This window comes from Labeo rohita, chromosome 9 (assembly GCF_022985175.1).
Source record: "Labeo rohita strain BAU-BD-2019 chromosome 9, IGBB_LRoh.1.0, whole genome shotgun sequence".
NCBI classification, from domain to species: domain Eukaryota; kingdom Metazoa; phylum Chordata; class Actinopteri; order Cypriniformes; family Cyprinidae; genus Labeo; species Labeo rohita.
The window spans coordinates 5,885,430-5,901,121 of record NC_066877.1 but is presented as its reverse complement, the minus strand read 5'-3'; the positions used below and the strand labels follow the sequence as shown (position 1 = coordinate 5,901,121).

The 15,692-nt window shown below is 34.9% G+C and overlaps 1 protein-coding gene across 17 annotated transcripts in view; it reads left to right on the top strand.

Annotated features, from left to right (window-relative positions):
• Window positions 1-15,692, top strand: part of mycbp2 (MYC binding protein 2) — a 119,518-nt gene that overhangs the window by 81,727 nt on the left and 22,099 nt on the right. For 5 of the 17 annotated variants that reach the window (XM_051119863.1, XM_051119857.1, XM_051119861.1 and 2 more), the window contains 6 exons: window positions 2,652-2,726; window positions 3,860-4,081; window positions 6,508-6,640; window positions 6,863-6,985; window positions 12,391-12,555; window positions 15,135-15,233. In XM_051119863.1, the coding sequence (XP_050975820.1) occupies window positions 2,652-2,726; window positions 3,860-4,081; window positions 6,508-6,640; window positions 6,863-6,985; window positions 12,391-12,555; window positions 15,135-15,233 (817 nt within the window). The remainder of the gene's footprint in view (window positions 1-2,651; window positions 2,727-3,859; window positions 4,082-6,507; window positions 6,641-6,862; window positions 6,986-12,390; window positions 12,556-15,134; window positions 15,234-15,692) is intronic. The other 12 variants (XM_051119870.1, XM_051119867.1, XM_051119858.1 and 9 more) reach the window with 8 other exon arrangements.

Genomic DNA, 15,692 nt, shown 5'->3' with positions numbered 1-15,692 from the left:
TTTTCACATTATTCGAGTGCCTTGGACTTACGAGTTTCTGATGTCACAAAAGAATCCCACATCCACAGAGCACCGATTTATTTTTACACCCCAGCAGCAGTTTTTTGTTTTTTTTATATGTACAATGCATTGTTACTTTTGCGTTTGTGTCACCCTGTTACTTTTGCGTAACAACTGTAAGGCTAACGTAAGCCTAAAGGCCAGGACACACCAAGCCGACTTCAAAGAACTAGCGGCGATAAGACTATGCTTCCGCATAGACTACAGCTGACTGCAAACTTACATGTGCGTTCTACGCCTTTGTGAGAGGAATTAACTGTCAATATTAGCAGCTATCAATAGTATACCAAAACAAGGATATACAAGATATGCGCAGATATGTGAAACATAAACAAAGCAGCGCTTACTTACCATTTTGAATATCAGTTATGTTGATAACTTCCTTCATTTTAAGCATATAAGCATTAAGCACATAAAACATCTGCATATTGAAATCCTTGGGAAAGATCACGTAACATAAGGAAAGCCTCATTTACTTCATTTACTTGTTCGTTTTCATCACTTTTGTTTTAATTCTTGGGCACTGACTTGTTCGCTAAACTGAACATCCAGTCAGAGTTCTCACCCGTGCCGAACATGTTGAATCAGGCAAACTCCCACTGACGTGAGCCCGACTAGAGCTGACATGTGGAACACACCAAACAAACTAGCCCAACAGATGCTCGCAGGCGGCTGATCGTTGGCTTAGTGTTTCCCGGCCTTGCACCTCACTACCAGTTTTTATCAACACAAGAACTGGAGAAGTGTTTGTGAATAAATGGAAAAACAAAGTAACTTTCATTACTTATTTGAAAAAGTAACTCAGATATTTTCTTAAAAATTTAAAATTAATGTGTTACTTTACTAGTTACTTAAAGTAATCTGGCTACGTAACTGCTGGCTGAAATAGTAAGTGTAAGTGAAAAAGTGTAAAAAGTACAATGTTCTCTTACCAGTCCTGATTCTAACGCGAACCCATAGAGTTCGGCGCAGCTGCTCATGTTCATATATAAATTGCACAAACTTATTTCACTATTTTAGATCGAAAGATCAGTAAAAGCCCATTCATACACCGCCCCAAAATCTGCAGGCTAAAGGTCCTTGCACACATAGAAAAATGCAGAAAATTGAACCCAATACGAATTTTATTTTATTTTTTTTAATGACAGACGAAAGTTTGGCAGTTTGGCAGTGATTGATGCAACGTGAGGTTGTATTTAAATAGGACCTTCAATTCTCCCTTTTGTTTTTTTTTTATTTTTTTTTTTTTTTCCATCTTATTAGTAGATTCCCTATGCCTGTGAACTGTACAAGCGTAGCTATAAGAAGTCTGAGATTTTTAGCGCCATTCCAGTTATGCTCCCCTAATTTTTATTTTTTGTTTTCCGGACTGTTTTATCCACCCATTATGTTATTGTCCTCTATTGAACCGAGTCTTTTGTGTTGACCCTCTTTTATGTTATGGCTGTGACCATAACTCGTCTGGGATATTGAACCCGAAACCTCTAGCACCCCAAAGCGAGAATCATACCCCTAATCCATAACACTAACTTTGACTTTCTCCAGCTGGTGATAACTCATTCTGAATGCAAATCGAGGGCAAAAACCTGTGCAAAATTTGTGTAGTGTATTCCAGTGAGTCGCTCAACATGTCATGATTCTTTTCAGTTTGCTTCCACAGCTTTTTTTGACTGTCAGGTCATATTTCTTCAGCTAAATAAAATGCAAAACAGGCCTATAGACTCTCTAATGTGCGAGGTGACAAGGTGACAGGCGGCTCCTAAAGGAAATTCTGTAATCGACGGTCCATGATCATTTTGCTGCAGCAGCTGTTGGATTAATTGTGCAGCCCTACTGTGTTGTTACTCATCATATGTGGTGTGAAAATAGCTCTTGTGTGATAATAACTATCAGTGTACAAAGCTTTTGCTGTTTCCTGGTCATGACAGTATTAGACGTATGAGCTGCATCACTGCGGCTCAATGAAAACGTAAATCTCTTCACATAACCGATCTGGAATTCGTAACATGCATAAACAGACTTTTAACGATTAAAAATGATCATAATGAATCCTTTTCAACAATTGGTTTAAAAGTGGTTGATTTGTTTAAATTTCTCACACTAAATTAGCTGTCGGGGTCTCGCAACTTGTAACGAGGTTCTGCCATGAAACAAGCCGTTGTCCTAACCCGAGGCCTGAAAGTGGGTCATGAGTCTGAGAGCATAATTACCTCTGGATGTGAAAATGTCATCAAGGCTCCCAGTTTGAACAGCATGACACACCACCAATCTTTTTTGGAAGATTATGAATCTTCACATTTCTTATGTGATTTTATTTTTCATTTGCCGTATTCTGATGGGATTTAAATTTTGTTGTAATTGGAGCATTTGCAGTCACAATCTTCAGCAGATCTTTAGTTTTAGGATCATTGCTAGGATCAATTCTTCTCTTACTGTCTCATGAAGAAAATTCGAAAAAAGTAAAATAGACAAACAGACTGTCACTGTAACAAATCCATCTCTTCCAAAAAAAGACAAACCATACCATCTGCGTTTCTAATTGAAGGTAATTCCCGACCGTGTTTTTGACTTGCTTATAATCTGTTGCTCAGAATATCTTTAGCGCTAGCCAAGGAGTCAGGGATATCGACTTTTTGTCTTGGACGACCTTATCTTGTTTTCCTCAGGTGAGTTGTGAGATGAGGTGTGTGTAGCTTGGCTGCTGCTTTGCTTTTCACCAGTGTTTCTCATGATTTTGAGACGTTTCCGATTGTGATTTTTCGAGAGTCATTAGAGTTGCATGTTTACTTGTGGAATCTGTGTGAGTGAAAGAAAATATATTTTATCATCTTTTACTTGTATGCACAAAGTTTCCAGTATCACGTTTTGAATGTGTTGTAAGAACCTAATGATCATTACATTACATTTATGTTAACCTTGGGTAAAGCTTTTTGCGTTTTCATGTCTCAGTTCACAATTAAAAAAACTATTGAAAGTTGCATGAGGATTTAAAGCAGCAGTTTACCCGCAAAATGAACATTTTGTCATTATTTTGTTCCAAATTTTAGAGCTGCTTTCTTCAATGGAACACAAAACGTGAATTGCTTTTTATGATAGTTAATATTGACCACATCTGTTAAGATCCAAAAAATAATTTATGCAAATAAGCTTGATGTTGTTAATGATGTCCAACCATATATGGAAAAGATCCTTCAAAATTCTCCTTTTGTGTTCCATGATCAAAATAACAGCGCATAATAATAATAATGACAGAATTGTCATTTTTGGCTGAACTGTTTCTTTAACAAACAAGCGGAATATGTGAATGCATGTTTTTGTTTTCCCTCACACAAAAGCAACATTTTTATCAGTTTATGAACAGCATGTCTACATAGTATTAGTCAGCAGAACTTGGTTTCAGAACTCTGTTATGTTTGTTAAAATGACCTTCATCCAACAACCTGCAATTAGTTACAAGTTACAATTGCGACGATATTTGTATTTAGAAGCACAATTGGCAAGTCTGTGAATATACATTTGTACTTAACATTAAGTGAATATGCTGGTCCTATGGAATTTCTTTTCAATTTTTGAATTAAAATTTATATATTTTTATTTTTAGGTTATGCAACTGTCCCACAATCATAATCAGAATCTCTTTTGAAAATAATATTAACTGTTAAACTAGATTTGTCTTTTTCATCATATCGGACATCCTTATTTGTCATTGACCCTAAAATCTTATTGAAGACTTATTTTAATCTAAAAATATTAGATTTGCTTTCAAACATAAATTAACCTTTGTTCTTTGGTTTTGCAGGAGGGCAGGTCAAATTTGGATGATTATGGAAAGGAGAGCTGTGGCCGCCCTTCCCATGACGCCAATGTACGTGACCTGGGCGCAGGCCAGGGTGGCGGACCGGGTCTTTATAAGGTAGTGAAGACCGGACCTTCGGGTCACAACATCAGAAGCTGCCCAAACCTTAGAGGTATCCCCATTGGAATGTTAGTTCTGGGGAACAAAGTCAAGGCGGTAGGCGAGGTATGGACTCCCAACTGTGTTACTGTGGCTGCCAATAAATGACTAATTAGCCAGATTTCTTGCTAGTTCTGCAGTTTCTGTAACACAAATTCTTCATTCTTTAGATGATTAGAGAACCCTTTGTGTGACGTCTTTTAATGGAGACCATACGTGCTATGGCTCTGGCGTGGGTGTTCTGTCATTCTGTACACATTATTAAAGCCCCTCTCAAGAACCACCAAGCATGGCTTCAGCTTTTGCACAGTTAACCATACAATATAATCTGGCATGCTCTGTAGGAAAATCTGTGTGATGCAATAATTAATAAATGATCCTAATTATCTGTTAACAAGAATGACAGATGACGCTTTTGAATTAAAAAAAAAACTGAAGTCATATCATAATTTCCACTCTGTGAACACCTAGGTTGAGCAAAATTCAGAATTAAGAATTGGTTCCCTTTCGTGAATGTAAATTTGAATTGAATTCATTCTGACCCATAGGATGTAGAACTGGAATTTGAATTTAAATAATATATTATATTATTTTATAGCTTAAAAATAACACATAACTTCTATATTATATTATATTATATTATATTATATTATATTATATTATATTATATTATATTATATTATAGCTTAAAATAACAAGCAACTTCTATATTATATTATATATTTCTTGATATTTTAAACTATATTGTAACTTCTATAGATACCCTGAGGTATTATATTGTTATATTATGTTATATTATATTATATTATATATTATGTTATATTATATTATATTATAGCTTAAAATGACAAATAACTTCTATATTATATTATGTATTATTATATTATATTATAGCTTAAAATAAATAACTTCTATATTATATTATATTATATTATATTATATTATATTATATGTTTCTTGACATTTTAAACTATATTGTAACTTCTGTAGACACCCTGAGGTATTATATTGGTATATTATGTTATGTTATGTTATGTTATGTTATGTTATGTTATGTTATGTTATGTTATGTTATGTTATGTTATGTTATATTATATTATATTATATTATATTATATTATGTTATATTATGTTATATTATATTATATTATATTATATTATATTATGTTTCTTGACATTTTAAACTATGTTGTAACTTCTGTAGATACCCTGAGGTATTATATTGGTATATTATATTATGTTATGTTATGTTATATTATATTATATTATATTATATTATATTATATTATATTATATTATATTATATATTATGTTATATTATATTATATTATATTATATTATATTATAGCTTAAAATGACAAATAACTTCTATATTATATTATGTATTATTATATTATAGCTTAAAATAACAAATAACTTCTATATTATATTATATTATATGTTTCTTGACATTTTAAACTATATTGTAACTTCTGTAGATACCCTGAGGCATTATATTGGTATATTATATTATGTTATGTTATGTTATATTATATTATATTATATTATATTATATTATATTATATTATATTATATTATATTATATTATATATTATGTTATATTATATTATATTATATTATATTATATTATATTATAGCTTAAAATATCAAATAACTTCTATATTATATTATATTATATTATATGTTTCTTGACATTTTAAACTATATTGTAACTTCTATAGATACCCTGAGGTATTATTATGTATTATCATGTTATTTTAAGCTATATTATAACATTATTTTATTTTATATTGCATAATATTATAATAAAGCTTAAAATAACAATGTCATGTTAAACTATGTTAAACTATATTATATTATATTATATTATCTCTAGATACCCTGGTATATTATATTATGTTGTGTTATTTATTATTAATATGTTATGTGTTTAATGTTTAAATGTAATTCATACTGACAAATTATTTTCAATGAATTTGGAATTTTATTTGATTGTAATTGTACTTTATTAAATTCAGACTGCAGTTCTGCATCTGGTTTTGTCTCAATTCAAATTCAGAAAATGAATGGGAATTCTGAATGGCGCACAACCTCGGTAAACATCTTTTATGGCATTTGAATAGTCTCCATGTGTGATCATGGACGGGCTGGACTTTGCCTCTTTCTTCTCTCAGCAGAGGGTGTGGTGTGTCATGCTGTCCTCAAATGCTCTCCTAAAGTCGCTGTCTCTGAGCCTCCCAACTTACAAAAACACTGCTATTCTTCTCATGAATATCAAGTCAAATTTAAAAGTGTCTTTGTTCAAACTGGTTTCAGTTCATGAACCCTGAGTATTGAATGGTACATCATATATTTGTCTTCATGTTTCTGAATGCGCTCTTATTTTAGAGTCTTCACTGAGTTTTGTTTACTAATCAGTCGTGCTCCTCTGGATTGATGTGGTGTCAGGTATGTGTGTGAGAGAGGAGGTAAATAAAGCTGTGTCTGTATCAGGTGATTAACTCGGAGGGTACCTGGGTTCAGCTGGATAAGAACAGTGTGGTGGAGTTCTGTGAGAGCGATGAGGGGGAGGCCTGGTCTCTGGCCCGAGACCGAGGAGGAAACCAGTACCTACGTCACGAAGAAGGTAATGTGAACACACTCCTCTCACTTACAGCCTTGAGAGAAAAAGTGCACTGAATTGTATTGTAGATATTATAACATTAATGCAATAAAAGGCCACTTAAGTGCACTTAAAGAGACTGTTCCTTTAAATTGGACACCAGTGATGTGAAAACCATGCATAAATCAGCTTTGTGTTAATTATTTATGTTTTTTTATTAATGCTTTTTGTTTCTCTCTGGAACAGAGCAAGCGAATTTGGAGCATGGAGCCCAGACCCCTCCTCCCAGCCCATTCTCAGTCCAGGCGTTTAACAGGGGCATGGGCGGCTCGGGAGCTCAGGGCTTCGACTATGGCATCAACAACAAAGGTGAGAGTAAAGATCCTGGAGAGATGTGAAAAAAGTGATTTATTATTGAGTGACAGTTACACCTTTGTTTATATGGTTAAAGTTCATCTCCCTGTTAAGCTTTTTTTTCCATACAGTGCTCTAGGGGTGGGCGATATACTAGACAACGATTAACCAGTAGAAATTTGTCAACCTTTAGACAAGAGAAAAATGGCCATGTAAACTATGGAACATAAAAGAAGATCGTTTGAGAAACATCTCAGTATTTTTTGTTCATACAATGAAACTTATGGTAACCAAAACCGCTTTGTTACCAACAGTCTTCAAAATATTTTAATTTATGTTTCACAATAGAAAGGTTTGAAACGACATGAGGGTGAGTAAATGATGATATAATTTAATTTTTTTGGGTGAGCTATCCCTTTAATGTTTTTATTTTTATATATTTATTTTTTGTTTAATGAAATGACACTCTAAGAACTAAACTAAATCTGGCAGCAGGTGGCGGTAAATTTCTTTATGAGTCACTGACTGACTCATTCAGGAATAAAGAAAATGGCTCTCTTTATGAATGGGCCTTTGAATCATTGATTCACACGATTCTTTCAAAATGCACATTCATTCAGAAACTAAACATTGCTGTGTTGGTCGGCAACAATTCTACTGGCTTCTAAGGTAATATGTTCTCTGCAAAACTGAGCAAAAACACATAATGCTTAAAATATAACACAATATCAACTTCTTATTTACTGAACTGTTGTATAAAATAGAGCCCTGCATTTCAGCCTGAGCCCGACGGGCCTGACTTTTTGATGCGCCTAGGGCCAATTTTCACGTCATAGTTCAGACATGGGCCAGGCTTCGAGCCTGTTTTAGGCTTTTCCTTATATTTATGTTTTAGACATCCACCAATTATAGTAATGAAAAAAAATCTGCGTTGGTGGAAACAACACACGACTTCACTTTTGCTGTCACTTTCGAGACCGGCTCGGAAGGCGTCTATTGTCGGCAGCGAGTGCACCTTTAGCACAGCTGTTTTCTTTATTTTATAAAAGCAAGTTTTGTTGATATTGTGAGTGCACACAAATAAAATTAGACACTTTACAGTTCCGAACGATGTGTTACTCTTACCTTTATGAGCAAAAGTGAAGGAATATTTTAAATTGTTTCCACTGAAAAAAATGCAAGTAATAGCGCTGACGCCTCCATGTCCTGCAAAGCGCGCTTCAGCTCCGCACAAACGATTGGATATGCACCCAATAGCACACATTTATCTAGGTTTGATGTTTAAACTAACATCGTTTTATACTTGAACTGTTTTATATCTATAGATTTTATTTTAAGTCGTGAGGCAAAATTGATCAAATAGACTATTATCAGCCTTCCGCTGGCCGCTTGGTTGTTACTTTGAAAAACAACAACTTATATTTAACGTTTTTCTAAATTATATTAATGAAAAAATGAAATTAAATCTAATCACTTTGCCATTATATACAAAACTGAACTATTTTAATAGCTGAAACATACGGTGACCGGGAGGGGACACCTTTGGTTCCCTTAAGTTTGTCTGTCGTGGAATGTGATATTATGTCGTGGCCACAAGATATTAATTCGTGGGAACGTCATATCAACTCGTGGGAACGCCATATTATGTCGTGGCCACGAGATGCTTTGATGAGGGAACGACATCCATTTCTCGTGGCCACGTCTTATTATGTTGAGGAAACGACATGCGCTTCTCATGGCCACGAGTTTAATGTGTAAACAAACCTGCGTGACCATAGTAACCCGGGATTATCAGAGATAGATTTATTAATATTTTATTTTGAATTAAGGAATTATTATATTAATTATAGAAATTAATACAATATTAAATGATAATATTATGCGATGCTGTCTACGCGAATGTTGTCTGTGCGCGATGTAGACGGCATTCAAAAGTTGATCATTAATAAATATTACATAAAGTATATCAAATAGTCCTACAAACATTTCATGCATCCCACAGTCTTGTAAGTCCATTAACTGATCCTCTTTTTTTCTGTAATATTTGTATCATTCCTTTGTATTCGTTATTTTTTTTATCTTAATTTCTATCTCTTTACTTAAAGTTTTGAATGTAAATGATACAGTAAAAATTTGAATCTGCTATATGACTGGGATTTTTACTGGAATGCAGTTTAAAGGTTGAATTTGACATATATTCTATTTTATTTCGTCTAATTAATAGACTAGCCTATATACTGACATAGATTCATTTGTAAATCATTTATCGTCACACACAGGCATAAATACAATCAAAACTTCTGTCAAAACTTTATTGGCATAATTGTCGTTTACAGTATTTGCAAAATATAGCAAATACTAGCATATAGGGCCTACAGAACGTTAGGCAAAGCGATACACAATAAATATAAAAATATAGCCACTTATAAGTCACTTATAATTTATTATTAGCCTATTAATATTATTAGGCTATTATTATTTTTATAACTGGTTAAGGCTATATTTTGTTAACGCCTGATATAGCATATTCAAATTTTTACTGTATCATTTACATTCAAAACTTTAAGTAAAGAGATCGAAATTAAGGTAAAAAAAAATAACAAATACAAAGGAATGATACAAATATTACAGAAAAAAAGAGGATCAGTTAATGGACTTACAAGACTGTGGGATGCCTGAAATGTTTGTAGGACTATTTGATATACTTTATGTAATATTTATTAATGATCAATTTCTCTTGAATGCCGTCTACATCGGGCACAGACAACATTCGCGTAGACAGCATCGCATAATATTATCATTTAGTATTGTATTAATTTCTATAATAATTAATATAATAATTCCTTAATTCAAAATAAAATGGTAATAAATCTATCTCTGATAATCCCGGGTTACTATGGTCACGCAGGGTTGTTTACGCATTAAACTCGTGGCCACGAGAGGCGCAAGTCGTTTCCTCAACATAATAAGACGTAAGGATAAGAGGACATAAGGATGTTGTTACCTCGACAAAATGATCTCGTGGCCACGACAAACTTAAGTGAACCGAAGGTGTCCCCTCCCGGTCACCATAGAAACAGTAGTATAAGCTGTTTTGGGAGAAGGGGAAAAAAAGATGGGCTAGGGTCTGAGCTTTTTGGGACAGAGCCGGGTTAGGGCCCATATTTGAGGCCCGTGAAGGGCTCTAATATAAAATCACATTTAAGTTTGTGATAGACCGGGACAAAATCAGCACTCGTGTCATATTGCTCTTGCTGCCTGTGTGATATTGTATGATACGTGATGTATATAAATATGAGACAAAACACATACTGGGGCATTTTTTTGCACCAATATCTTGAATTTTAGGGCATAAATGCATTTATGGAGTTGTTGCCCTGCATCATATTTGTCAACTGTATGAAATATAAGATTACGTACAGGTCTGGGGGTGGGGTCAGTGTGGCAGCTGCGTTAAAAATATTTTAGTTGTTTTATTTTTTCATAACTAATTAAGTTAATGCATTAAACTGACAAACCTAAAAAATAAGAAATACATATATTTAATTTACACAGTGAAGAATATGCAGTGTTTATACATTTAATTACTTTACACAATGTATGTAGGATTTCTTTTTTTTTCTTTTTTTTTTTTTTTACTTTTTTCTTGTCATCAGTAAGCTTGATTTATTTATTTATTTATTTATTTTTTATATAGGCTAGTATTAGCTATTTGTGATATTGACACTGGTGACGAGAATTGAAAGAATAAAATTTCTATGGTATCGAAAGTGTTGATATCATAAAGACCTTATGTATTGCAAAAATGACTATGATATCGTTACTGTGAAATAAAATGACTCATATTGTGATATAAGATTTTGGTCATATCGCCCACCCCTGCCATGCTCCTGCTAAATGTCATATTTGATGCCATAAAATTAATGCCAATCCAACAGTGGTAGAATAGCCAGTCATTCAGGATTTTCCGGTTTTATTCATGTTTTAGTAACTGTGATTCCTTTATGTTCCTTAAAACTGTCTTGTTCTTTAGGTAAAAGCCTTTTAGGTTAAAAGTGGAAATTAAATTAAAGGTACCATACAAAAGTTTGGGGTTGGTAACATTTTTAGTGTTTTTGAACGAAGTGTTATGCTAAAAAAAATACAGGAAAACAGGCATATTTTGAAATGTTATTACTTAAAATAATACTTATGATTATTACAATTTAAAATAACTTACTTTAAATTGTAATTAAAATGTCATTCTATTTAATACATTTTAAATGCAATTTATTCTTGTGATGACAAAGCTGAATTTTCAGCAGCCATCATTCTAATTAATGCTAAAAACAGTGCTGCTTATTATTTTTGTGGAAACCGTGATACATTCTTTTCAGGATTCATTGATGAATAGAGCCTTATAAGTGGCCTTAGTGTCACTTTAAATCAACTTAATGCATGCTTGCTGAATGAAAGTATTAAAGTATTTAAATAAAAATCTTACTGACCCCAAACGGTAGTGTATACTGCACATCCTTATCCACTAATGACAAACAACAGGAAAAGTCTTGGAAACATCATGGAGCCCTGGATATAGTGGACATCAAAACAGTGTCTTTTATTGATGTAAAGTGCTGTATGACCCCTGATTAATAAGCAAACACAATCATTTGTCTCAATTCAGCTCTGTGCAATCAGAGTAATTTCATTCTGCATGCTGTGATCTGTGTGTCCTGGCTGTCGTCTGTGGCGTGTGAAGGCATCATTGTGTGCATGGGCAAGACTCTTTGTGCTGCAGCTGGGTCTTACCCATTTATTGTCCACTGCCTCTCACCATACTGTTCTCATGCACCGCTGCTTAGTGGCGTTACCCATAGACCGCTGTCTGATGGGTCCTTCATCACCTCTTATACTTAAGTAGTCTGAATAAAAAGACCATTGACGTGACTATGGTGCTGAACTCAGTGCTTCTTGACTAAAAGTCAACATGAAGTCAGTATTAACCTATTAAATGTAATAAATTCCCACCCTACTTTTTCCTCCTCAATAAATATTTCAGACACACATTGCATTATGAAATCTTTTCATGTTGACTTTAACAAGTTGTAAGGTTAATATTAAAATATAAAAGGTTTAATACAGTTTTAAAAATCCCCAAGGAATTTCACTATAAAAGGGATGAAAGCATAGCATTGGCTTTGTCTGCCAATGCCTTACCTGTGACCTTGTAGGTGTTTCAGATATGAGGTTTCATGAAAACCTGACCTACGGCTTTCCCGCCCATTCCTTATTCCCCTCACGTTGGTTCAGCTGACCCACTCACACACCCCATTCCTTCTAGTGAGCGTGCTTGTGTGGGACGTTAAACTGACGAGCGTTTTGTATGGCTCCTTTTAAGGATCATATAAGCTACAGCACTCCCATTGTCTTCCGCATTGCAGGTGACCGGCTGAGTGCCATACTGAATTCCATTCAGTCTGGGCCTTTCCTCCCAACTCCTTCCATATTTGAGCAAGCTGCCAAACCTCCCTCTTCCCTTGTCCACAGCCCATTTGTGTTTGGACAATCCCTTTCCCAGCAGCCTCAACCGCATCCACAGCTTCCGAGTAAGTCTGTCCGTCTATAAGGTAGTGGCGGTGCTTGCTTGCACAGGTGCCCCTTGTTCTTGTCTTAAGCGCTTATTTGTCTAGTGTCCCGTAGGTTGTGTTGAGATCCGTTCAGGCTTATTTCCCCTGCTTTTCTGTCGGCGTCCACCCCGCTTGCTTGCTGTGTTTGAATTGGTGATTCTTTTCTTTCTCATCTCAGTGGGCAAATAACATTTAAGTTCTGTGTTTCTGTTGTAGCTACTAACAATGTGTGTTTCATGTCAGATGTTTCTGTTAACTTTTTTTGCTTGCTACATGTACAGTGTTTAATTTGATCATTCAGTAGCCTAACAATTACCAAGAGGTCCAGGAATCTGTCCACGCAATCAAAACCGTGCAGTGCTTGAGCATTGCATCCCCCAGTGTAATCCACAATGCATTTGTCTGCGTAATAAAATGAATTTGGGTTTTTGGGATATTAAAGGCGCAAGTGTCTCAATATTTTCCACAGCCAGAATACTCTGAATCTGCATTTCAGATTTATTACAGTTCTTCACACTCTTCTGCCACCCTCCTTGCACTGGTTGATGCCCAGTTTTGTTTTAGTCTTGTGCCTGCTTCTACTAGTCTCTGTCTCTCTTACAGTGTCTGTCCTTCTACTTGTTGCTTTTCTCTATTCATATATCTTTCCCAGTACATAGATGCTCCTCTGGCCCTGTTTACGCTTAGTGTTAACACCCATCGTGGGTGATCCAATCACCAATTACAGAGCTTTAATGGGGTTGCTAGAATTTTTAATGGGAATTGCGTAGAACCTCATCTCAGACAACATCATACACCTACTGACCTGCTAATACTTCACTGTTTTAAAGGGATAGTTCACCCAAAAATGAAAATTTTGTTATTAATTACTCACCCTCATGTCGTTTTGTTCATCTTTAGGACACAAATTAAAATGTTTTTTATAAAACCTGAGAGCTTTCTGACCCTCCATAGACAGCAGTGCAACTGATATGTTTAAGGCCCAGAAAGGTAGTTAGGACATCATTAAAATAGTCTATGTGACATCAGTAATTCAACCTTTAATTTACTGGATAATGACTTTATTCACCCATTTCTTTTCTTCCTTGTCAGTCTTTGATGCGCATTCACAACAGTACTAGTGACTGAGATGGTAGAGAAGAAATTGTAAAATAAAGTCATGGCTGAGCCACTAATGTCCCATGGACTGTTTTAACAATGTCCTTACTACCTTTCTGCGCCTTGAATGTGTCAGTTGCATTGCTGTCTATGCAGGGTCAGAAAGCTCTCGGATTTCATCAAAAATATCTTAATTTGTGTTCTGAAGATGAATGAAGGTCCTACGGGTTTGGAACGACACAAGGGTCAATAATTAATGACAGAATTTTCACTTTTGTATGAACTAACCCTTTAAATGTTACAATACCTGTGTAGTTTATACATGTGTAAAAGAAGTATTAAATTTGATTTAAAAAGAAAAACATACGTACACATGCACAAGACTTCACAGAACTTCTCCGCAGTAACACAGATAATCTAGAACGCTCAGTTAATGTGGGAGCTTGACTAAAATAACAAACATTCCACTTAAAACATCATATTTGGTGTATGTAAACACGGCAATCACGCTCGGATCTGCGCCAAAACAATCAGTCCGAGATCGCCTGAACGAAGTTGTCTCTGGAGAGGTTCTGTTGTAGTGAGAAAACAATTCCATCCAATGAACCAGGCCATTACACAGTGTATGATGGGTAATTACGTAAGTGGGTAATTACATAAGTAATGTCTGTGGGTGAGCACATCTTCGACATTCAAAATAAAAGCGCACCTTTTCATTTTGTAATGCCGTTTTATTGCTCTTTTCTTGTAGTTTTCCTGACGAATCCTGGACTCCTGCTCAAAATTCTAAATTAATATAACGACAGTTACAAAAAAACCTAACAATAACCCCACAAAGCTGTTGTCATTCCATTCTGATGGATGACAGCTATGAGCGGAATCTTGGAAAACAAACCGTGGAACTTTGATCAATGAGAGGACAGTTTACTCAACTTGTATTAACAGATTTGGTCCATTTAGAAGCGTTGCTGTGTGAAAGTGAACTGCACCAAGAATAAAAAGCAACATTGGACCTATTTATAATCCCTGTTTCGGAAAAAGCAATCGATCTACAGTTGTGAAAGCACCCTAAAACTTTAAAAATAGATTTGGAAGCAAATATAAGATGCATACTAAAATGACCTCATAAGCACATCTACATCTGTTTTGAACAGAGCAAGTGATATTGTAAGTTTACATGTAGTCTTGAAAACTAAGTGGTCACAGACCAATTTGGAACACATGTAAATACCAAGTGTACACTGCAATCTCTCAGTTGTCCACTTGTGATTAGATCACCCAAGATGATTGTTAATATCAAGTGTAAACAGGGCTAGAGTCCTTTTTCCCCTCATACACTCTATCTTCCACTCAACAGTTCCCCATTGTTCATTGGCTCTCACTTTCTTTCTCATTCTCTGATGGTTTTCCTTGGTTCAAGCCTTGTTGCTTACTTTCCTTGCCACTGTTTTCCGCTGTAGATGCTTCATCACGCAGCCTTGCTTCACGTGAGCGTGTGCACAAAAGCAGTGCGACCGGCCCTGGCACCGCTCTCTCATCTCTTGTTCTCAGACAAAAGGGTGGGTAATGCATGTCTTCTCCAGGGAGCACCCTGGAGATTCACTACAGGGAGGGGTTTCATGTCATCCTCTCTTCCACAGTCCATTTATTTCCCCTCTTAGGCATGGCAACAGAGTATGTAGTGCTTTGGAATATATATGGTGACAAACATTTCCAGTGACCTGGGTGCTTTCCATTCGCATCAGTATTGCTACCTTAAATACTTTAATGAATTCTTTAATTCTTATGTAAGTAAATGGTCAGTAAATTCAAATTTAAAGTCATTCTTGGATTTCAGTGGATTCTTGTAGATGTCATTTTAAAGTTTACTTTAAAATTTAGTTTTACATTTTGTTTCTTAAGTTATGTTGTCATTTTTTTATTATTATTTCTTCCTGCGTATGTAAAAAGGCCTAACAAATGTCTTTGTGGAGTGCCTCCTGCACATATGAGTTACACATCAGTAACTGTTGGTGTGT